Consider the following 25,743-nt stretch of genomic DNA (forward strand, 5'->3'; position numbering starts at 1 on the left):
TTGAAATGTGGCAGAACTGACAATATTTACGAATGAAATCTGCTTCCGCGTTGATATAAGTTGCAGATATGATAGTCTTGGTACACTTTTTTCAACATGTTTTCGATTGAAAGTTTTGATTTTTGCCACCTTTCAAGATAGCGTCCCTGCCTCAGCTTGACACGATTTTTAAATATCCAGGAGATTGGGCTTTTAATCATAGGTTCTGAAATGTAATTCTAAAAAAAGTTAAAGAAAATATTCTCTTATCAATTCAATGTTAACCAAAGGAATCTAAACCCAAATAAACTCTCTCTCCTTTTTCTACATAACATACAAGATGTCAATTCAAAATCAGTTTACTTATGCCGAAAATCTTTATCAAAACACTCTTCATCATCTCACCTGGTAAATTTGACTTAACAGGTGTGAACCGATTTGCCGTATTTTTTGCAGTTAAGCGACGTTCAAAGTTTGCAGCTTGACCTTGACCTTGACCTTGATCTTGACCTTGATCTTGACGTTGCCTGAAATCATCCCATCTCAGGGCACTGGACTTTGAAAATGGTTCATTCCACTTTTGCCTTTCCTGATTCCGTGCCAGTCCAACGAAAGTATTTCTTTCATGTTTTGTCGTGTTTTTTGTCGCCAAGGCAACGAAAAACGGTGGTACGTTCATGGACACTGTCCACTTATTTTTATGATTCCTCCCATCACTTGACGCCATGTTGACTGAGTTCGTGATTTGTGTGTTGTTTTTGGCTGCGCTTGTTTCATTGACATCGAAAGGCAACATGGGCATTACAATCGATGGTTGAGAATGAACATCGATCTTTAACGGTTCGCCCAAACCCTGCGTGTGTTGTGTCGAATCGAGAATGCTCTGTTGTATCTTTTCTGAAATCTTTTTAAACTTTTGCGCGCCTGCGTAATGAGCGCTCTTTGGTGGCTCGTAAGCTGAACTCGGCGCGTTAACGCCATTGATAGGTGTTGGACCAATCGCGTCGGCCTGATAGCGTTCTAATGGCTTGGCAAAGTGCACGACTTGACCTTTTCCTTTGATATGAAATACGGCCTCCTTACCGGGCTGTACGTTTTTTTCATCGACAATTCTCAACGTCAACGATGGTATTTTTAAATAAGTACTGTTTTTCGAAGGCAATTGAATCCCCGCAGTTTTCGGTAATTTTCTGCCAGGTGATACTCGATGAGTGGACGTTTTATTTTCTGTTTTGCGGTCAACTGTATTTCCGACTGATCCTCTTTGATTTTCATACCGTGCATCTGATTGGGTGGTAGGAACTCCGTCGGTCTGCTCGTGATTCAACCGCAACTCGTTCACCTGGGATTTTAACAATCCAATGGTTTTTAACAACCTTTGTATATGACCGCCCATATCTTTGCCGCCTTTCTTCAGTTTACCATTTTCATGAGCCTTGTTGATGTTTTCACCAAGTGTCGACAAAACTTTGGATATTGGCTGTAGATTGTCATTTACGCGCATGATTGTGTTCGCCGGTCTCCCGGATGTTGTTTCATGTGCCATATGCGAGACCTGATTATTGGGCTGGACCGCATCAGACCCGGAGGGTTTTGCGGGCGGCATGGATGGCGACGATATGCCTGTGAAGGGCGTGTTTTGATCGGATGACGCGGAGTATTGTGCCGGTGAAATAATTTCGGTCCCTGAAGGTTTCGCCATGTTATATAAAGTATCGCCATTGGCTACATTGCTAGTTTGAAACATCCCTGTTTGGTACTTTGTCATTGTCACCTCCTTGTTCGTTTCCACTTAAAATAAATCAGTAAACTTTTAAAGTCAACGACCGCATGATTTATACCAAAACATAACGCAATAGACAGGAAAAACGCATAAAAACACTCATTGAAAGATTCCACTCGTTCCAGAATCTTCCTCAGTAAAAAATCAGTTCCACTAAAGCTGCATGGCTAAAACGGAAATTTTGCAAATTAAATCATAGTTTCATCGAAAAGAACTCGTAAAATGGCTTTCGAAAACTCTTTAGTCATATCTCTTTTCGTTCTCAAGATATTGAAGTTTTGTGATGTCTGATTTCTACAGGAAGTGACGTCACATTGCATTATGAGTCGCTGCATATGTATGAATACCTTGAGTTGCCTGCAACTTTATATAACGACAGGAACTCTGTTATGTCGATGTGACATTTCAGTAAATATTCTTAATAATTCAAATTCTTACTATGAAATGTGACGTTGCTTTCTCCATAAATCGGACGTCGCAAAACTTCAATATCTGAAGAATAAAAAGAGATATGACTGAAATGAGTTTTCTTCAATGAAGATATAATTTAAATAGAAAAACTTTCGTTTTACGGGTCCTATAAACGAAACCTAATCGGTCGAATTTAGATAGAGAAATTTATGTCTCCTATAAATTTACAAACAGCTGGCTGTATATTCTCCATTAAAACATTGGCGTATCAAACAAAAGCCGCAAAAGATTGATACATGGGGAGGGGGAGGGGAGGAAAGGGAGGGGAGAAGTGTTGAATCATAATTGACTTCAACAGAATTTCAATAGAAATCAGTGCATATATGAATAAAGCCGGTCGGTCATACATCCGCGTAAATTTGGTCCAGCATGTTATGTCTATTATTGCAAAGCGCAACTGCCGTTGTGAATTGCTTGAAAGCAAAGAAAAACAAAGCAACCCAAGAGAAAACCGAAAAAAGCACAAAGGAAATCCAAGAGAAACCCAAGAGTTCTAAAAAGAACGGTTTAAGAATTAAAGCACTAAACCGAAAGTTCTGAAAAGAACTTTTTTAAAGATTTGACCCACCATGCATTTCGGCAGACAACTCACCAAGTGTCAACGTTTGATTTCGGAAGAACTTCCGGCTTCAGTGCTCTAATTCTAAAACAGTTTTTTCTCGTTTTTTTTTTGAGGGTCGCACGAGACAAAATTTACACCATACCAACATACATCTTCATCACAATGGCGCAGTCAATCGAGATCGAAACTTCCACTATCAAAACGAAAATTAGCAAACTTGATGTCTTACCAGGTTTTTCAGAAGCTGTAGTTTTCTTTATCGCTTTTGCCAAACATGGACATGGCATGATGTTCGGACCAGGTTTCCCCATAAGATCTGGAAGTACGAGTTGCAAAAAAAAGTTAATTTAGATGGGAATGATAGAGTCAGTAGGTCTGTAGAAAAGGTATTGCTCCCTTCAAAAGATTTGCTCATTTTTGCATAAGATGTGCAACACCATTTTTGATGTCGAGCCTTTCAGTTAACGACTACTTACATCGGCGTACAGTATATGGGGGCCGAGAGGCTCAATCTCTCCTCCTGAAATTTGATTTAGGGGCTTATCTCCCCCCGACATTTTGCACAACTTTTCATGCATTCACATATATGGGTCAGAAGTCACAAGTAACTTAAAGTGCATATGACTCGAAATTTTTACTATTTGAATTACATTTACATCGAACAGGACTTTTAAAATGACAATGCATTTTCTAGAACAGTTTATGCATATCTCTTTTCATTTTCAAGATATTGAAGTTTATGTAATGTTCGATTTCCACAACTTTCGACGTCATTTTGCATAACGAGGCAATGCAAAATGTCAAACATCCTTTAATTTCAAGGCAACTTTTGGATGAAATGATGAGACAATTGTTTATGCCATAAACACTTCACAATGAAGGGAACTCTACATGTTTGTGGATGTTGATCGTCCAGGTTACTAGACACCTGAGAAGGACTGTTGCTGTTGATGTTGACTGACGTTTCGACAACCTTAGCGGTAGTCATCTTCAGAGAAGGGAACTCTACATGTTTGTGGATGTTGATCGTCCAGGTTACTAGAGACCTGAGAAGGACTTTTGCTGTTGATGATGTTGACTGATGTTTCGACAACCTTAGCGGTAGTCATCTTCAGAGAAGGGAACTCTGCGCGCCTGAAGTAACATATCAGCAAATATACCTGCTATTTCAAATTCTCATTATGCAATATGACGTTACAAGTTGTGCAAAGCGTACGATACACAAACTACAATATCTTCAGACTAAAAAGTGACATGAATAAACTGTTTTAGAGGATACACTGTCATTTTCAAAGTTATGTTCAATGAAAATATAATCTGAATAGCACAGTTTTCGAGTCACAGGCCCTTTAAAACTACATCCTTTGCATAATCAAAATTCAAGACAGTTCTCTCACTATACTATAATCAGGGTAAATAATAAATTCATATAAAAAGGAAGAAACGCAATAGCCATATACAGTGATTTAGAAATACATCTGATTGGCTGCAAGTTAGTCGAAACCGTGAAGAAACCCCATGGCTGAAATAATAGTAAACTGTTTGTCAATCAATTATTGATGAACATCTTCAAATGCGGTTATGAAATCATGAAACGTTCGATGGTTAGTCCATCTAATCTTGTTTTTCTAAAAACCGTTCACATACATCCAACGAGTCGTAAAAAAACATTTCAGTATGCTTACCTGCCTTGCGTACAAAGTTGATGTAACAGACGAGGAAAGTTCTACACTTACCTGGTATTAAAATACATAATAAAAAAGAGCAACTGAGAAACAATGTATTTGAAAGTCACCCCTAACCCAAGAAACAAACACAACGCTACACTTACGAGTACTTACATTTTTTACAAACTGCATAAACAATGGCATTGACTATTGCATTTCCAGTTCCGGGGGGTACCATGAAAATATCGTCAGCTTGCGATGCGAGCTTTCCAATCTTGGCGCCAAGCCCCACGCCAATTACGACGATTTTTGTTCCCGCCGCCTTCATTTCTTTAATCGGCGCATGCACTTCAACATCGCTATAGGAACCGCTGACCAGCACAAAAAGAACGTCATTGAGTATTGGCGGAACCGGTAGCTTCTGTTTGACCAACATGTACGCTTCTGCCCGCTTATATGCCTTACTGTCAACCCCGGTTGCCGGGTCACTAGAGAAATGTTGCCTCGAAGATCGATACTGAGGCGTTTCTGGAATATTCGAGGTCGGTTTCCAATTTTCACGACTTTTTTCGAAGCTTTGGATCCAATCCCTTGCGTTCATCGTCGTTGTCGTAGATGCATCAACATCGGAACGCTTCATACCGTTGGCTATGATCCCCATAAGTACATCTTTGTACCTCGTCCTAAAACCAATAGCCAGTCCTTTGGCGAAAGCTTTCATTTCATTGAGATCATTGATGTCAGTCACGTTCGTGTTGTCAATGAACATTCCTGTGTCGGCGAGATGATTGCACGCTGAAATGAAAGGAAAATACGTCTCTTCAAAATGCTTATCGTGTCGTTAAAACATTTTCGCTTGCAGAATCATCGCTTCGTCAAATGATTTCATTGAGATGATACAGAAAGCTCTTTTACATAGGAAAGTGAATATCTCTTGTTGACGTTTTAAGCCGACGTTGTCACCTTTTATTTCATCGTTTAAAGTGCCCTTTTGAGCAAAAATTTTTATTTGTGATGTCAGAGTTGGGTGTGATTTCTAATCTGTCACTGGAAAAAGTTTTTAAGTTGGTCGAATCGTAGCATTTTTATCGCCGTTCAAAATTGGCAAAATGCTCCTTTTAATGAACCTTGTCCGTCGTCCAAAAAGTCTGGAACGACTTACTCTTGTGACGTAATGCAAGGGACTTCTCAATACAAGATATATGTATCAACAATCTTGGATGACGTCAGAACTCGGCTAGACCCAGGCTCCATGCCACGACGGACAAGGTCAATTGAAAGGCAACATAAAACCGCTATTACAAGATGAGGATTTGACCAAATTGAAAAAAAATTTCACGGATACGTTAGACATTACACCTAGTTTTGTTATCGCAAATAAAAGTTTTTGCTGATGGGGGCACTTTAAGTCGAAATGAAAATTTTGATTCCTTGTGTGATTTTAAGTCTCAGCGTTCCGGCCAGTGGAGAGCTTTCACATGAAGTGCGACTGCCACTTCGAGTGCGAATTTAGACCGTGTACGAGGGAATGGCACGAGTAAATTTGCAGTCGTATTGTTTCATGTAAAGTTTACCTTAGCCGTAAACAACTGCAAGCGAATACGAGTTTTATCCTAGCCTCGGCTAGAAGTGGTGGGGCTTGCATTTCACGATCTCTCAACTTGTTATTTTTCTTCTTTTTAATAGTTTCAATAATTTGAAGAGGAAGCTAGTTAATGGCAGACTAATACATAAGCATTTTATGCAAAGATAGAGTAATAAAATGATAGACACGAAATGCGCGCTTTTTCGCAACTATGTGGTATAATATTCTTAAATCAAGTATTTCGTAAGTCACTCACACACCACAGGACACACACATCCTTCCAAGAGTCTCTTATCTGCTCTTTCCTCGTCATTTTTTCCACCTCGTTTCTCCTCCTTAACATCAATATGTTTTAATCGGAATCCGTCATCAATTTTCTTGAGTGTGCGATTAATATCGGTTGCAATCCGAACACGGTCCCGAAAACGCGAATTCTTGTCTTTCTGTGATGGGGGAATGGGCATGAGCTCGCCACCATTTAACGATGTCTGCAGGTTCGAGCGATGTGAATCTTTTTTCTACAGTGGTGAAAGTATTCCGTACATTATAAGAACAATAGAAAACTAGAAATTCTCTTTTACGTTTTGCCTTAGTGGGTTGCCATGACAAACTCACGTCTATATTTCGTGTCTTCATGAACAAATACTACACAAAGTACTCACGGCTTCCATTTCACTTTTTGAAGCGTGGTCATCGTTTTTTCTGGAAATCGACTTAAAATATAAGGGTTCGATCATCTCATTGTCATCCGCCCTTTCTTCATTTACAGTGGGAAAGTCTCTAAAAGATTCAAGCGAAAAACCTTTTGGGAAATTTTTTGATAGTTTGTCTACATCGTAGTTGTTTTCATCACCCCGAACTCCATTATCATGTTTCTTAATGCTCCCATAACTTTCATTTTTGTTCTCCGCGTCAATCAAAAACTCTGCTCTTTCGGTTGTTTTAGAAAATTTCCCATCCTGTGTAGCATCGCGCAGTTCACCTGCATAGAAATGGCAGCACATTATTTGGGTAAAATCGAAAACACTGGCATCTGTCGACCATGCAGTTTGATAAAGTAACAACAATACGTCGCGTGCGCTGATTGGTCTAAGGTTGAGTTTGTATGAACCTGTGCGAACTAATCTGTGTTCAATCAATTAAATCAATCTAAGAGAATTTGCAAATCAATCATGAATACATGTTAGAGGAAAAATTAAAACGTTTGTCTTAAATTTGTCAGTTTTTGTATAGTTCTTAATTTATAAAAAAACAAAATATGTTTTTCGTGTTGGCAATTACTTATGGAAATCTCGGAGACGTTTGTGAAACTACACTGATGATCTGAAAGATGTTTGCAATTCTTCAATTGTCTTATGTTTTACTTGGTGCATAGAGTCATGGCTGTGTCTACGAACGAAGATTGATTGTTAAAAACCTGAAATGCTTGACATTAGCCTTTTTCATTCTCTTTTAGAGAGTGGCTCATCAAGCTTTCCGCATCAACTCCTGCTTTCATTTAGAAAATGTCAACTCTTTGTAGTTGGAAAGTTTTACTTATTCGAAAAAATGTTTCTTTATGAAGTAAAGGTTCAAGTTGATGATGCAAAACGCCCCAATAAGTCTCACTTTGTAACGATGCTATCATACACAACCTAACACAATTTTACCTAAACAATATGATTCGCATAGTTTTATTTCGATGTTCGGTCCCAGTCCATCGCAGTTTCGCGCACCACGCGCAGGGGATGGATTCATACACGTCCGATATCGTTTCTGTATCCCTTTCCCACACGTTTTACTACAAGACGTCCATTCGGACCATTTACTGTATCCACCATTGCGAAAATTTGTAAAGCTGTATAACACAAAGCAAACTTAAAATCGATCTTTTCTGAATATAGTAGCTGTATTTCATAAAATGATCTTTTTACTCTGTATTCATACCCGTAAACTTGCATGCCCCAGGGTCCTCCGTAACCGTCTTCTGAAACGAACAATGAAAGTCACGTGATAGCAATGACGTGACATGTCATGTGATAGTAATGAAGTGTCATGCCAAGTGATAGTAATGACGTGTTGTGTCTTGTGATGATGGCGTACCATGTCACGTGATAGTAATGACGTATCATTTCACGTTAGCAGCTTTTTGCCACCTAGTAGTTCACTAGCTAATATCATGGATAACAGCAGAGTATTTTTTCTCAGGACCCCCAAAACCAATCCTTCTTGCAAACAACATATCTCTTACATTGAAATAGTATTTTCATTACTTAAATGTCGACTGCGAACCTTAAGTAGTTGTAAAAAACCTGATTGAAAAAATCTCCGAAATGAACATTTAGAAAAGTAAAAACTATGGGAAATGGAAAGCAGGAAACTTGGCGTTTCCATTGAGCAACGTAAGCATGTTCATTGAACCTTATTCTTTCCGATGGAACTTTCGCAATCCCATCATGCTCACAATTACAAGACATCCGGGCAATGCCACCGGTTGGTGCGACTTTATTGCAATTTTTTGCTATTGTAATGCAAAGAACATATAAAAAAACTTTACAACCTCTTCAGTATAATTGACCTTTACATTTTTTTTGAAATATTTAACTTTTACTTTACGCAAATGACATCGTGTTGACATCACAGAACACAATAATGTTTTAAAGACCAAAATCTTTTTACGTTGTTAGTTAATGAAGCTAGAAGAGTGTTTGTGACAATGCAAAATTAGATATTTTAATATGCTAACTGTCCACATAAACTAGTTTTTCCTAATGCTAACTATGCAATTTGATGTCATAACGATGTGAATTGAATATGAAATAAAAAAATACAAATCTCCAAAAACAAATAAAATGATACAATTCTATTACAGAAGTTATTAAGTAAATTTAAATTGCCTTCGCAACGCAATCAAAAATGACTATGATAAAATTTGATGTTATAAACCTTTTAAGATCTCTAGGATAATGTACAGAAATTATACATTTCTTGTGATCTAATGGGAAATCTTCGATAACAATCCTCAATGAATCCTCTTACAAGTTTTATTGGAATATTTACCTTTGCAAGTTGTCGTTTTTCCATATTTTCGATAAGATAACGAAATTTCACTGTCACCAAGACACTGTCCGCCATTTTCGATTGCAAAGAGCTCCATCTTGTTGTCCAATGCAGCGATGGCACATTTTCTAAGCGGATCTTCGCGTAACTTGTAATTTACATCCATCAAAAGTCGATGGCGTCTCTCTAGCACTCGAAGTGCTCTTGCCCAAGTGTCCTTCCAACATCCGAGGCTGTGAAATCCTGTAAAAGGGGAAACGATGTCAGACGGGGTTTGAAAGTTTAAGTGCGACTTCTGATACCAATACAAATACGTAAACGTCACCTCCGTTTTCGTTTCTGTAGTGGGAAATTTTAAGTGTTAAGTTGTAGAGAAAAACACTAAAGCTATCAATAATAAAATGATGAAGTAAAAAATCTATGTTCTGTAAACCTTTGGAGTCAGACATGTTTTATCTGAGCAAATAAACGAATCTTTTACATCTCTAGCTGGAAAAACCATCCAAAAAAGGTTTCTAAGACTACATTTTACCTGACAAAACGTTCATATCCACTTCCAAAAACATGCTGACTTCGGTAGTGGTGACTGCCAAAGCACTACGCATGCGCCTCACGTCATTTGGTATTGGTATCGGAATAAGTCAAACTTAAACTCTGTATTATATAATTATCGACAAAATGAGGAATGAAAATACTTTGAACAATTTTTCCAAACCTTTCCCCTTAACTTTTCCAGTTCCACGATGAACGTTGAATTTAAAACCGTCGCTCTTCGCGATTAAATCACGATCAATGAGATAACCGTTTCCTAAAAAGTACATGAGTCGTTTTCGATTGATTACGCCCATGGAGTTTCTTCACAAATATTTGAAGCTCTACAGTACAGATTAATTAAGTCCTATACACACTGTCTTTGCTCACATTTATAGGCGCTTTAAAATTTGTGATGTATCGAAAATGTCGCGCTAAAGATCAAAAGCAATGTATTATGTAGCTAACAGAAAAATCTCCTCAGAAATTAGTCGGCGATTATTTCGAATTACCAAAAGCAAATTTCAGTTTTCCGTTTCATTTGCATTAAACTTCTCGTTTTCGTTATATTGTTTCCTTCGATTTCAAAAGCCATGGATGACTTTTTTTGTGAAAAAATAGTAGCTACATCTGTAAAGTGGTTTAATTCAGAGGAATTTTGGTAGGCACAATGCCACACATATCATACAAATTTGCTTTTATGGCTGAATGGTGCGTTTAGTCTCATCGTACCTTTAACTAGTTGCAGAGGATATTCCAAAAGGATAACGGAAAATAGACCAAGAAGATACGAAATTCTTCGCATTCTTGCGCTCTAGTTATTTAACAAGAAAAAATTTTCTTTGATAAATCACGGCAACGATGAACTTTGCATTTCCCCCAAAACTTTGAGCTTTACTGTGTATATTTTAGGCAACACAGTCACCAAACGCATCGTTGTTTGACGAGTTTCGACAGCAGATAATATAAACCAATGAAAAAGGACATACAGACTGTCATTCATCGCAAACTTCGAAAAATAATCTCCAATAAATGAGTTGCAACATGAAATGTGTTATATCTAGCTACTTTAAATTACCTTAAATGAACGCGTTTTGTCAGTCTACATTTCAAAACGATAATTCTTGATACAGTTATCATTTCATCTTGTCACTGGTCGAATAGACTACAATCAACGGAATATATTTGAGTACTTTAGTATTTTACAGTATTTTGTTGAAGACTAAAGTATTTTGTCGGCAGATGTCGATGCGGGATTTACCTGCGTATCAAGTCAAGCGTAAGGCACTCAACCTGTTTCAAGGATTAATATAGGAATAGCCACGAGCTAGAAACTATCATATTACTTGCTAAAAAAATACTTTGAAATCTTAACGCCGTCTAGCTCTATGATGACACTATGTGTCGCTTCGTAACTATCGTTTCAGGAGTCTCAATGCGCGGTCCGATGTTTACATTCATCTCGAAAACACTACTTGCTGTTGTGCTTTTATTCTTTGCATTATTTTTGTAACTCTTGAATTTGACACGATTGCAATTGTGCAAATCTTTGCTTGCTTTGGTTTACTTACAACAAATACATGACAACTGCCGCAATGTTTTCAAGAAACCTTGTTTGGATTTCACTTTTTTTCCAGCCAATCAGGTTAAGGGGTTCCCAATGAACTCTACAATAACTGGAAGGCTAACTTGGCCGCCATCTTCGAAGCCTGCATGATCGCCGCCATTAGGAAGCTTTAGCAAAGACTACGAGTACGACTACGAGTACGACTACGAGTACGACTACGAGTACGACAACGAGTACGATTTACGTCATTCTGGCGCGAAAACATTGTTGGGACAACAACAACACGTAGCCGTCATCAATCTGAGTACGATGTTTTGTAAAAAAATCGTAGTCGCGACTACGATGTCGTTTTAAACAAAGAAAGTATATATATTTCTTCATTCTGTAAGAAATTAGTTTACAGCACTATTTTCGATCATCCAGGTTTTAATTTAGAACCTTTTTTGAGACTACGTCAAACACGTCGCATGACGTGGTTGAAAAATTCATGTAATAGTAAATTTACTTTCCTTTTTCATAGATCCATCACGACCTGCAACTTCTAAATTTAATATTCTTTATCAATGACCCGTAATAAATCGCAATTTGTTAGACAAATCTAACAAGTTCGAAGTGTGTTATATTCAGGGGCGGATCCAGCAATTTTCGTGACTGATGCACCACTGCGAGCGCCAAAGGCGCTAGCTCTGTAGGGGGGTCTGGGAGGATGCCCCCGGAAAATTTTATGTTTTAGACCGTCGGAAATGCGATTTCCTGCGTTTTGACAACAGAATTTAAAAAAAACTTGGCTTTACTTAGTTTGTAAACTTTTCGCAAATTTCAATGATATAAAATCTAAAATTCCATTAACCTTTAAACATTTTCATTACTACTATTTGATTTATCAAGTTTCATACCTTCGCCAAAACTTACAATCAGGAAGGTATCATTCCAATCCACGAGTGATTTTGAAAAGGTAGAAGCTTGGCATATTTTTTGTCGTGAAACGCAAAGAAACCTTTTATATCTCACAAACGAAGCACAAGTTTTTGACCATTAATCACACTTGATACCACTCGTCCAACAACAGAAAAGATGCGTAGACATAGCAAAGAAATGTTCACGATGTAATCATCGTACCAAAGGCAGGCAACAAGTAATGATAAATCTTATTCTTCTTCTTTCGTTGATAATACCACTGGTCCAACAGCAGAAAACGATACGTAGACATAGCAAAGAAATGTTTACGATGTAATCATCGTACTTAAGGCAGGCAACAAGTAGTAATAAATGTTATTCTTCTTCTTTCGTTGATAATACCACTCCTCCAAGAGCAGAAAAAGATACGTAGATATAGCAAAGAAATGTTCACGATGTAATCATCGTACCAAAAGCAGGCAACAAGTAATGATAAATGTTATTCTCTTCTTTCATTGATAATATCACTCCTCCAAGAGCAGAAAAAGATACGTAGATATAGCAAAGAAATTTTCACGCAGTTACCATCACCTCTAGTTCTACACAAGCAATAAAAATTAGAAAGTCTATTGAATAAAATCACTATTGACTCTATGTTGATAAAGAAAAGCCTTTTAGGGGAACATTCATCAAGCCTTAAAGTGTAATTTTTTGGGTTGCCTTTAACAATCCATAAATATTTTTTTAGATAATTGAATCTAAGCATGGTAATGCCAGTGCTATACTTTCCCAACCAAATTCATGAGACCAGCTTTCAAGGGGAGTATAAGTACGTACCTAATAGCTAATACTATGTGCCTTCCTAGCTTTAATCAAATAGCAATGGTGAGGACTTCTATACATAAGGATCAGGATGCACATATGCACATATGCACATATGCAAAAATAAAATATGGTGGTGTAATATACAATGAAATATGTTAAAGAATTACAATATAGAACTGTTGCTCTAATATCTTTATGTATAGTGGGTAATTTTGAGATAATAATAATCATGTAAAGACAATACAGTAACATCATATCTGTGTAAATGAAATGCTTTGTTGTGTACCCACCCTTTTGTGATCATAATGTTTTATGGTAAATTTAGAAATTTGGCACACTGTGCATGATTGTAAATGAGAGCATACACTCAAAAAAAAACATCATCTTGTAAACTCAAGATTCCAGTTATAACAGCAACAGAGAAGATTCAAAGCAATATTTCAACTTCATATGAAAGTCATTATCAAGCTAGGTGTGGAAGAAATAATAAGGAATTGTTGTGGCTGAAATAATATGTAATTACAGTTTGCTTTGCTAAATTTCAGGGAATTGACAATATTAGGCATGCAATTTGAAAATGAAAAACTCTAATGAATAACATGGTTGGTCCAGCATAGCTCTTACATTCAACACATTGCATAGCTCAGAAAGTTAGTATTTATAAACAAGCAAAATGTATGAAAAATGTGCCCTCTCTGTCTGTCACATTGAGCACATATTACAACATATTACATGGAATATTTAAATATCTATGAAATATCCTGAAGTAATGTAATATTAAATTATTAGCTCTTATATTTTTATGTATATTAAGTAACTTTGAAATCACAATATCCATGTGAGCAGAATTACAGTGGTGATTTCTCCAGGAAGTACGTAGAGACTTCTACCAGTGACTTTAACCCAAAGAATATAAATGTGCAGGAATACCCAAGTATAAATATGCAGGAATACCCAAATTCAAACATATAGTTGTGACTAAAATGTTTTGTGATCTTATGTTATATGACACTTTATAAACTTGGCACAACAACATGCATAATTATGTGCACACTAGTTATGGCATAAATCCAAAGCATTGCATTATACTACTGGCTAAATTTCATTGAGCCAACAATATTGGACATGGAGTTTGAAAATTGACATTGTAAAATAGAATACAGTAAATTTCGATTTAATAGGTTAATGCAGGTCAGGATGCTTTGAAATTTAAATAAATTCAACAGGGAATAAACACCCCATGTGCCCCTTCCCATCATATTCCTGACATCAAAGAGAGTAAGCCATAAGCATTAAATAAATACAAGTATAGACCTATAGCTATGCATTACAATGTCAAGCATAGTAAGCAGTAAGCACTTCAAGCTACTTACTTTAAAGCCCGCCAATTATCTCCCATATGGTTAGGGATAATCAACTCTGCGTTAAGATCTCTCGCCAGCTTTCCTTTTCGAAACAGGTCTGTTTTAGTCGGAATGGCAGCAGAGACTTTTGCTTCATAATCCTTTCTTACAGAAGAAATCTCGCTGGTTTAACTGTCTTGAATCAATGAGCCAAAATCGTATATATGCCTACTTTCAGCCATGATGACTTCAAGATATAAATAAGCCAAATGCGATAGTCATGTAATTATAATTTTGAAGGTTTGAAGATTTATAACGCTGGCTCAAGTGCACAAGTCAGAATGAAATTTTGGTGTTCGTGGGCTTAAGCATTGAGTTCTATAATAACTGGAGGGGCTAACTTTACTGGGGCGAGATGCCAAAAAAATGGCGGCCAACGGACGTATTTCCGCTGAAATGATCGCTTTGCAGAAAAATAATATTCTCGACCTCCCCCTGGTGTCTATAGTAAATTATAAAGAATTTTTCAAAAACAAACACGATATCACAGAATATGGATATCGTTAGTTCCATATTCTGTTGCGATATCTTTTTTGGCATTTCTTTTATAATGCCAACACTTCAATCGTTCAATTGTTGGATGTCGTAGTTTCCACAAAAAGGAACATATCGCTTCTCACAGGTGAGATAGTTGTTTGTTTTGTTAGTCCGTCAACGATTGAATAGCAATTCTACATGCACTTGAAAAGCCATAAAATACATATTACAGATCGTATTTTGTAAGACTGACTTGAACGCCAAATATACTGATGTTTTCCTGTTTTTGTTTATAAAATTCTGCATACTTTTCTGTCATTTGTTAATGCATGAAATCGTAAATTTACCCATTTATTTGCAAAATAGTTTCCCTAAAGCAAAAACGACCCTGCACACATTTTGCTCTGTGAGTAAGTATCAAAAAGAAATGATCATCCCCAACGGTACCCATGATTTGAAGCAGAGCTTGTTATGTTCTATTTGCTGACAACATGCAGGGAAGATCAAGGAGTAAAGATGACTGGAAGATGTTATTGACCAGGCAGAGTCTTAAAAAATGATAATGCTGTAAAGATAATTGATTTATTGTCTGCTCTATCCAGAGTTATTTAATTTGATCATGGTTAAATTCTATGGATGGAGACAATGGATTCACTAAGGATGCCTTGAATGCTTTGAAGTTAAAGTTCATGATCCAAAGAAAGATGGCAAGGTTGTGTGTGTTTTGATGCTTAATGAAATGTCAATTCACAAACATGTAAAATAGAAGGCCATAAAGTTTGTGTCTATGTAAAAATTTGTACTGAGATTGATGATGACTCAATGCAGATGTGAAGCTTCAAACTGTATAAGCCATTGGGTTTTATGTAACTTAATGTTTAAATCATGTCGTATCTTTATCAAAATATTTTAGTTGAGTGTTGTTTGAATGTTACTAATATCTAATGCACTATACTGAAGCATTAAAGATTCAGTGATGAAACCTTTAAAGTTACTGTACTGTATATTTCTTATATATTTCTTATATTTTTTTAAGAAACAGTGTGAGCTTATTTACCTATTAGAGTACAGAATGGAGATTTATCATATGCATTATTGCTGCTTTTTTAAAGAAAAGTTTTTCACTTTTCAAAGCTTTTCTACAAATTTTTTGCTTCTTATTTCTTATCATGAGATTGATGATATAGAGGTAATATAATACAATAATATTCTAATTTCTAAAAAGCTTTTAAGCTTCTAGCATAAAAGTACACTATAGGTATGTAATTCATTTGGTTTTATTGCCTTGCTATGACATATCTACTTGCACTTCATCATTCTTGTATGAACAAAACACCAGATGTGGATACTCAGAGAACAAAATGCACTACCAACTGCTTATGACATTTATTATTGAGGTGAAAACTGTGTTAATCATTCAAATTATAGTGCACTTATATTGCAAATATAGGAAAAACAAAACAAAGTGAAAAAGAAAGGTAGGAGTATTAAAACTACAAATGAATTATAAACACCATTGGAAGCATAAGAGTTTTGATGATTATTTGCATTTTGCCCAATTCATATATCAATACAACAAAATCAAAATGTGCTACAACTTTACAAGTATTTGATGCAGTTGCACTTCAGAACATCACAAAAAGGTTACTTAAAGTAATTTCTATACAATATAGTTTGTTTTCATTTACCAAACCTATGCAGACTTGAGTCTTTTTGAAATTTCATATGAAACTCAATTACAGAAAATCCATAAATATCCAGAGATTTAATATTTACTTTTTTAAAGAAACAAGTAAAAATCCTACAATTGTGGCGAAAAAGCCATTACCCATTGCATGAAAAGAAGCAAAATAACAATGATGAAAAATAAGCTAACTTCTCTCTCGTGAACCGTGGAGATGAACTATGATATACTTTTTTGTATAGACTAAAGAGTTTAATCAATCAAACAAGTTTGACGCTGGTAAGAAAACGACGCATATCTGCATTCATACATGTGTAGCCGACATATAGGTCTTTCATCGATAGTTATAAATGCATCCTCGTAGGAGCAGATAACTGACAACCACAGTTGACTCGCTGTTATGAATTTAAGGTTTTTACCTTGATTTTCATCAAAAAATTGCTTGCCGAATCCCAAATACACACATACATTTTCCTCACTCTTTCCTCAGGAGGGAGTGGGAAATTGTGAAATTTTCGGAAAAGCGGTCAATTTCGGTAAATCTCAGCGGCAACGGTCGAAATCCGCCATTTTTTTTACAACATCCGATATCTAAGGCCGCGCTTGAGATAGCCGCTCCAGTTATTATAGAACTCAATGGCTTAAGTGCAACAGTCAGCAGCGATTTCCCACCGTGACGTAGGCTAAAAAACAATGAAATTCGTGACGTTTAGGTGGTTCACTCGGCCAAAGAGACTCGGGACTGTTGCACCAACTGGTGCACTTTTTCCCCACCGTGACGTAGTGATTCACTATCTAGCCCATTGAGTTCTATAATAACTGGAGGGGAAACGTCAACAAAATTAGTATAAATTATTAGCGCGCGGCCGCGTGGTCAAAAACATGGCGGATTTTGGTGGTCAAAGTCAGCGGAGAGACGCGGGCTCATGAAATAAAATTTTTGTCGCCCACCCTGATTTGACCACCACGATAGCGAGTATAGAAAATATCAAAACTATTTATTTTCCTAACATAAACACTTTTTTAAAACTTTATTTATTAAACTGCCAACTTTTGGTTTGCGGATGCTGAAATAGCGACAGAAAAGGGAACATTTCTTGACTCCGGTAAGTAGCACAGTATTAGTTTTACTATTTTGTTTTTAACACGATACTTGAAGAGTGTTTCTACTACTAAGTTTTAATTTAAAGTTATTTTGGTCCAGTCTTGTTTGTTCTTCACTTAATCGCTCGCCAGACGTGGCGAAGCTGTCAATTTTTCTCGAGTTTTGCATCCATCTTGTATCATGATCAAGGCATCAAGCTAAACTCTCCTGATTTGAATTGAGTTTACCTCCCAAAAATGGGGCATAATTTGTTCATGTTTTTTTTTGAAAAGATGAAGTGAAAGTTTACAACAGAGTTGTGTTGAAATTGAATGCAGTGCCATGCAAAATTAATGAGAACTATGGTATATGTTGTATAATAAAAATAACTATTAAACTGTTTGCCTGCTCAATTTGACTGACTGTTTTGTGTAGACAATTATAATGAGATTGGAAAGTTGGATTTATGCAAACAATTTTAAAGTACTACTTAGCGTTTCTGTAAATGAAGTATTTATTATTATAGTAAACAGGTTAATACTTCAAAACCAAGATGAAAGTAGTGTGTGTTGAACAATGTGCTAAGATTTGTTTCTACCTTGAAATTTTTGTTCAACAGTGGCTTATGATTATATCATTAATATGCATGAAAAATTAAACATATTATTGTTTCATCTCATTAAATCCATACTTGGTATGATTCCAGGTGATCCACAAATTCACATCAGATGCATTGGTTACAATGAAGTTGAATGTAGAAGAAGCAAAAATAGATGGCAAAGAAATTCTTTGTGTCTTATGAAGAATTAGTAGAAATCAATAAAAAAAATTCTCTAAACAAATTGTAAACAAATTTCAATTTGCTCATGGTCAAGCAACCTAGTCAAAGAAGGAAAGTCTGTCTTCAGCATGTGACCTTTCCAATTATTTAGTTTCTTTGTACAAAATACTATTTTCGAGAAACTTGATTTGTAAGTCTTTCATTAATATTTTTTTACCAAGAGATAAAAGGAACTAATTCAAAGGCTTGATATAAAATACAAAGATTTAACAAGTTATTTATCATTTAATTCCCAAATGTTAGTTTGTACATATAAATAATTAGTATTGGTAGCTGTAAGTTGTTTAAGCAAAACAGAAGAGTAGTAGTGCTCAAGGGGGTTAGCATTTTTGAAAAATTATATCTTGTTCATGACATATATTACACAATTACAAAAAACTGTAAGTAATGCACAATAATATCTATAGAACTTGATATTTCTTCACCTACACTGTCAAATAACTATTTTGCCTTCATGCAGCAATAGACAGTGTTTTGTCAGAGAAACCAATGCACTTTAGTTTCCAAGTTTGTAATTTCAATGGAAAATTAATGTAGTTCTGTTCAGTAATAGATCCAAGATTCTGCAAGCTGTTTACAAAATACAAATTACCAAGCAACAGTGTCATGGTGTTTTGAATTTTTTCTTTTGTAGCTCTTCTAGTTCAACATACTTTCTTTATGAGTTTTCATTAGATTTATCAGGTAATGACAATACACTTATGATACTTATCCATGGTAAATTTTCAGTTGACTTATGTCGTAGGACTGAAGCAAACATTTTCTCGCTTCCTTAGGAGCATTTTAACACAGATTTATCCATTTGAGCAAGAAAAATAGTTGCACCAAACTGTTTAGAAACAGTAAACACACAGAAGCATGAAATAATGTATACGTTTGATGAGATTGACAGGTCTACTAAAGAATGCCGTTTGATTTTCACTTTTAAAAGGTTAAAATGTCATAAAATAACTTAAATGTTACATCCAAAATATGCGTTTCTCTACCGTCGATTTTCTTTATTTTGATGTGTGTCTGTACTGTGTTTTTCACGCAATGCTGAAGCATTATTTTCACATGATATGCTGTCGGTATCGTAATTGTTTTTTTTTCTCACTTGTTTTCGTTCATACAAAGAGTATTAGAAATCAGGAGGGAGTGAATATTGAAAAAAATTTTTAAAGTGGAAGTTTTGACCACCAAAATCCGCCATTACCGCCATGTTTTTGACCACGGGGTCCAGGCCATTGAGTTCTATAATAACTGGAGCGGCTATCTCAAGCGCGGCCTTAGATATCTGATGACGCCAAAAAAATGGCGGATTTCGTCCTTTGCCGCTGAGATTTACCGAAATTAATCGCTTTTCCGAAAATTTCACAATTTCCCACTCCCTCCTGAGGAAAGAGCGAGGAAAATGTATGTGTGTATTTGGGATTCGGCAAGCAAATTTTTGATGAAAATCAAGATAAAAACCTTAAATTCATAACAGCGAGTCAACTGTGGTTGTCAGTAATGTGCTCCTACGAGGATGCATTTATAACTATCGACGAAAGACCTATATGTCGGCTACACATGTATGAATGCAGATGTGCGTCGTTTTCTTACCAGCGTCAAACTTGTTTGATCGATTAAACTCTTTAGTCTATACAAAAAAGTATATCACAGTTCATCTCCACGGTTCACGAGAGAGAAGTTAGCTTATTTGTTATCATTGCTATTTTGCTTCTTTTCATGATGCAATGGGCAATGGCTTTTTTCGCCACAATTGTTGGATTTTTACTTGTTTCTTTAAAAAAGTAAATATTAAATCTCTGGATATTTACGGATTTTCTGTAATTGAGTTTCATATTAAATTTCAAAAAGACTCAAGTCTGCATAGGTTTGGTAAATGAAAACAAACAATATTGTATAGAAATTACTTTAAGTAATCTTTTTGTGATGTTCTGAAGTGCAACTGCATCAAATACTTGTAAAGTTGTAGCACATTTTGATTTTGTTGTATTGATATATGAATTGGGCAAAATGCAAATAATCATCAAAACACTTATGTTTCCAATGGTGTTTATAATTCATTTGTAGTTTTAATATTTCTACCCTTCTTGTTCACTTTGTTTTGTTTTTCCTATATTTGCAAATAAGTACACAATTTGAATGATTAACACAGTTTTCACCTCAATAATAAATTTCATAAGCATTTGGTAGTGCATTTTGTTCTCTGAGTATCCACATCTGGTGTTTTGTTCATACAAGAATGATGAAGTGCAAGTAGATATGTCATAGCAAGGTAATATAACCAAATGAATCAAATACCTATAGTGTACTTTTATGCTAGAAGCTTAAAAGCTTTTTAGAAATTATAAAGTTACTGGATTATATTAACCATATATCATCAATCTCATGAAAAGAAATAAGAAGCAAAAAATTTGTAGGAAAGCTTTGAAAAGTGAAAAACTTTTCTTTGAAAAAGTAGCAATAATGCATATGAGAAATCTCCATTCTGTACTTTACTAGGTAAAGAAGCTCAAACTGTTTCTTAAAGCAAAAACTGTTATAATGAAGAAATATACAGTGCAGTAACTTTAAAAGTTTCATCACTGAATCTTTAATGCTTCAGTGTAGTGCATTAGATATTAGTAACATTTATACAACACTCAACTAAAATATTTTGATAAAGATATGACATGATTTAAACATTAAGTTATATAAAACCCAATGGCTTATACAGTTTGATGTTTCACATCTGTATCAAGTCATCAATCTCAGTACAAATGTTTATATAGGCACAAACTTTATGGCTTTCCCATTTTATATCTTTGTGAATTGACAATTCATTAAGACACACACACACACAACCTTGCCATCTTTCTTTGGTTCATGAACTTTAACTTCAAAGCATTCAAGGCATCCTTAGTGAATCCATTGTCTCCATCCATAGAATTTGACCATGATCAAATTAAATAACTCTGGATAGGGCAGACAATAAATCAATTATCTTTACAGCATTATCATTTTTTTCAGACTCTGCCTGGTCAATAACATCTTCCAGTCATCTTTACTCCTTGGTTTTCCCTGCATGTTGTCAGCAAATAGAACATAACAAGCTCTGCTCCAAATCATGGGTACTCTTGGGGCTGATCATTTCGTTTTGATACTTTTTTGCTTTAGGGAAACTATTTTGCAAATAGATGGGTAAATTTACGACTTCATGCATTAACAAATGACAGAAAAGTATGCAGAATTTTATAAACAAAAACAGGAAAACATCAGTATATTTGGCGTTCAAGTCAGTCTTAAAAAAACGATCTTTAATATGTATTTTAATGGCTTTTCAAGTGCATGTATAATTGCTTTTCAGTTTTCAATCGTCGACGGACTAAAAAACCAAGCAACTATCTCACCTGTGAGAAGCGATATGTTCCTTTTTGTGGAAACTACGACATCCAACAATTGAACGATTGAAGTGTTGGCATTATAAAAGAAAGGCCAAAAAAGATATCGTCACAGAATATGGAACTAACGATATCCATATTCTGTGATATCGTGTTGGTTTTTGAAAAATTCTTTATAATTTACTACAGACACCAGGGGGAGGTCGAGAATATTATTTTTCTGCAAAGCGATCATTTCAGCGGAAATACGTCCTTTGGCCGCCATTTTTTTGGCGACCTCGCCCCAGTAAAGTTAGCCGCTCCAGTTATTATAGAACTCAATGGTCCAGGCCCAATGATCTAGTACCCATTCTACTAGATACCTGACTCAGCCAAATTTGTATAGTAATGAGTGAGGCAAATTTCTACGCGGCCGCCATTTGCAAAGGTGGCAAAAGCCCAATGGCGGCATATAAAAAGATTAAGTCTGTGCTGAGAGAAATCGACTTTGAGAGCGTTTTTATGATGCTGTTCTACTGAAGTTGCATTAAAAATGGTGAGTAATTTCTTTAATATTGTTAAAATGTGTAAAATTTTTAAATACTTGAGATAGAGCGGTCTTAACGTGTATTTTGCGACCATAAACTAAAGGCTGAGAGTTACATAAGTATGAACTACTAATCGTGAGTATTTATTAATTTACTTCTTCTTTGCTGTTCTCTATGCTTTTATCGTAAACCAAAACATATTTACAGAAAAAGCGACAAAATCGCATAACAGCTATCCAGAACTTTGATTTGAACACAACGTTTACGGTTTATATGAATTATTTTACCTGAACAACATAATTTTAGATCTATTAACAATATGACTGCATCGTTGTAAAATGCGCTTATTTTCACTATTTACAATAAACCACTATTAATTATTTTTTAGGATTTACATTTCCTTGGTTGTGGTGTGGATGTTCATCGAAGTCGACTAGATTCCTTGAAATAAAACAAGCTTCGTAGATTGCTGGCGAACACCAATTTTGTTTTGTGGAGGATATCTTTATTATATTGCTTACCATAGGTCGAAAGTCGTAAATTGATGTATTTTTCAATGATCTGTTTGATAAGCTGTGATGAATGTAGATCTTCAGTTATTGCTTCGTGATCAACATCATGCTCGTTGAGTTCAGGAAACAAGCTCTTTTCTGCAAGCTCTTGGTTAATAAGATGAACCATTATAGTCTTCAAGTTTCTCCTGCTGGAAATTTTTTGTTTTTTTGAACGAGTTTCATGAATGAGGACTTGAAAAGCTCTTTCAGATGCAAATATTATTTTGGTCACACCATTAGAAGGGAGAACAAGACCACCACGATTCTTCAAACTGATTAAAGATAAAGATGTAGTAGTTTGGAAGTGTGAATAATTATGATCATGAACTGATGATGATTTTTTTGAGTTGAGCAAAAGAGCTCTTGCACATTCAGTACAGATGATTCTATTGATTATCTTTTTTCAAGAAACCCAGCAATATATCCAAGTATTGCTTCTTTGTATGATGACAGTGAACATGATTCTAATCCAGAAACTAAACTACTGACATATTGTGTGTCCTTTGGTGTCATCTCTTCTACTTCAAAGGCTGGAGCATTTCTTTTATTCCATTTTAATGAAAAAATAGAACCAGCAGATTCATTTTCGAAAGTCAAACAGTTTGCATGCTTGGAACCAATGATGGAATTTCTTAAAAGAATTTTTCGTAGACTGTACTTAAATTGTACAATATCTGGATTATTGTTGAAGCCATTCTTCCCATGTATGCATGCAAACAGCAGCTCAAGGTGGTCTTGGGACATTTTGTATGTCAGAATGTATTTGAAAGGATCATGTTCCCTTGTAAGGAGAATGTGAGCCAACTCTTTAATGCTCGATGCTGCTACTACAAAACCGAGAACAAATGTTTTTCTTCTATGTTTGATCAGAGGAACACCAGAGTTTGTTTTAAGGGAAAAAAGGTATTCAATTGACTTTTCCAAAGTTTTTTTCCATGTGTTGTGATCACATAAAAAAAGTGGTTTTTTAAAACATTTGCCAAATGGACTTCGTATGTTTAATATGTCAAAAAGTTGATCAACAATCCTTATGAATTCTATTGTTGCACTCGCATCACTAAGAGCTGGATGACCAGAAAGCATCAGGTATTCAATGGCATCTGCAACTGAACTGCTGAATGTTTCTGCTGCAACTTTCACATTCATCTTGTGCCTATGGAACTCAATGTGTCCCGTGGACAGCTTATTTGCAAATTTTAACCCTTCTCCCTCTTGAACTTTATGCAGCACTTCAATATGCTCCCATTTGATCAAACTACCTTCACTCGAAACCAGTACTTTAAGATCGGACAATGCATTTCTTGCCAGTTTTAGCATGTGACAAGCATCAGGAACAAAAAACAGTGGGTGTTCATATGACTCATAGTTAAAAGAGTATTTAATGTCAGACAAATTTGATCCAAACTCACAACCAAGGGCTTTCATGCAATCAAAATTGGTGGCAGTACCGTCACAAGTCACACTGTAAATATTTAGCCCATGTGAAGATGCTAAGCGAAACGATTTGCTAACCAGTGCACTCAAATTTGAAGAATTTATTCCACTACATAACACGTAACCAATAGGACATTTCCAATGTCCTCTTAAACCAACTAACATAAACACAAGAGCTTCAGTAGCAACCTTGTCTGGATCAAAAGCAACAACATCCGCACCAAAATTGACAAACCCTTCATAATTTCCTTTACTTCTGTTGTAAACAACCCCTGACTTAATGTACATACCATCAAAAAGAAGAGCGCAGTCCCTATACTCCGGATTATTTCTTGCTTTTTCTTGTAGAAATGAAAACACATCATCAAAAAACCCTGGTTCACAGTTTACACTGGAAGTCCAGTTTGAGATAGCGCTTGGACATGGCAATGTAAAAATCGTGCGTACAAAATTGTACGCTCGTGGAGAGTAAAAATTAAGTGTTAACGCAAACTTTTTAACTTCGTCTGAGTATCGACGGCCTGTAGCAGCACGATTTTTGTTCTTTAGGTCTGATTTTAAAATTTCCCCACCTACTCCTGAAAAGTTGTTATCGAGAATTGAAGCTGCGTCTGATGAAATAAATTTCTCTTTTTCAAGCTTTTTCACCAAACTACTTAGCGACTGAATTTTCGTTTCCTTACGTCGTAACTTTTGCTTAAGAGTTTTTATTTTTCTTCGCAATTTTTTTTCCTGGGACTACTTGCTACAGCATTTTGCGTTGGTATTGTCTCTTCTATTAGACTTTCCTCGAGCAAATCTATTTTAGCTTTTTTAGCGCTTGGTGATGATGTTTCTGTCTCTCTTCCAGCAGGAGGCTTTCTTTTTGACTTTTTACATAGTAGTCTCTCCGGAAAAGCGAACACTGAAGGTATCGCGTCTAACTTTAACTTGCGTTTATAGGCATTTTCAGTGTTATAATCATCGTGCAAAAAATGATCGCTGCAAAGAAAACTGCTTGCGTTTGGGGTAAAGTTTTTTCTTTTCATAGCAATGACCCATCTTTTACAGAGGTCCTTATTTTCAATGGGAAATTTGTGAAAAGCTATGTTACTCTCTTTCGAAAAGCGATTTGTACATCCATACGCGGCGCACGATTTGACCATGAAAAATCGAAAATTACGCGCTTTGCAGCTAAAATGTACTTCTTGAACGTTGTTTTAGAGTTGAGGATGTTATACCTGTGTTTGTTTTTAAGATTGATTGCTTTCAACGTTTTTCAACCATATATTTGAGTCAGTTTGACATGTAAACTATACTACCGTATATTGCGTGTTATGTTTTTTGCCACCTTTCAAGATGGCGCCCGCGAATAAAATTTGCCTCACCGTGACAACGGCAGTTAGATATCTAGAGGATTGGGTATAAGTCATTGTCCAGGCCCCTTTGCCCCTCCAGGTTTTATAGAGCTCAATGAGTAAATCCC

The 25,743-nt window shown here is 35.8% G+C and overlaps 1 protein-coding gene and 2 long non-coding RNA genes across 7 annotated transcripts in view; 1 reads left to right on the forward strand and 2 right to left on the reverse strand.

Annotated features, from left to right (window-relative positions):
* The window catches only part of LOC124452464, a 36,621-nt gene extending 24,400 nt beyond the window's left edge, over positions 1–12,221 (reverse strand). Inside the window, exons 1-13 of one of the 5 annotated variants that reach the window (XM_047003013.1) lie at positions 12,081–12,221; positions 10,696–10,782; positions 10,350–10,431; positions 9,802–9,894; positions 9,087–9,329; positions 7,974–8,010; positions 7,697–7,884; positions 6,710–7,029; positions 6,304–6,565; positions 4,637–5,257; positions 3,025–3,111; positions 2,201–2,254; positions 385–1,770 (exon numbers count right to left, since the gene is read on the reverse strand). In XM_047003013.1, the coding sequence (XP_046858969.1) occupies positions 385–1,770; positions 2,201–2,254; positions 3,025–3,111; positions 4,637–5,257; positions 6,304–6,565; positions 6,710–7,029; positions 7,697–7,884; positions 7,974–8,010; positions 9,087–9,329; positions 9,802–9,894; positions 10,350–10,422 (3,364 nt within the window). In that variant the 5' untranslated portion in view covers positions 10,423–10,431; positions 10,696–10,782; positions 12,081–12,221. Of the gene's footprint in view, positions 1–384; positions 1,771–2,200; positions 2,255–3,024; positions 3,112–4,636; positions 5,258–6,303; positions 6,566–6,709; positions 7,030–7,696; positions 7,885–7,973; positions 8,014–9,086; positions 9,330–9,618; positions 9,701–9,801; positions 9,895–10,349; positions 10,432–10,695; positions 10,783–10,878; positions 11,094–12,080 lie in introns of those variants that run through there. The other 4 variants (XM_047003011.1, XM_047003012.1, XM_047003015.1 and 1 more) reach the window with 4 other exon arrangements.
* A 241-nt stretch (positions 12,222–12,462) lies between these two features.
* LOC124452474 lies at positions 12,463–14,679 on the reverse strand. The gene is made up of 2 exons (XR_006950788.1): positions 14,280–14,679; positions 12,463–12,680 (listed from the first exon to the last, which is right to left on the reverse strand). It is a non-coding gene; the product is annotated as an uncharacterized LOC124452474 (long non-coding RNA).
* Positions 14,680–22,229: 7,550 nt separating this feature from the next.
* LOC124452475 lies at positions 22,230–23,176 on the forward strand. Its single transcript, XR_006950789.1, has 2 exons — positions 22,230–22,298; positions 22,679–23,176. It is a non-coding gene; the product is annotated as an uncharacterized LOC124452475 (long non-coding RNA).
* Positions 23,177–25,743: the final 2,567 nt, after the last annotated feature.

Source organism: Xenia sp. Carnegie-2017, unplaced genomic scaffold (assembly GCF_021976095.1).
Source record: "Xenia sp. Carnegie-2017 unplaced genomic scaffold, XeniaSp_v1 HiC_scaffold_25, whole genome shotgun sequence".
NCBI lineage: Eukaryota > Metazoa > Cnidaria > Anthozoa > Malacalcyonacea > Xeniidae > Xenia > Xenia sp. Carnegie-2017.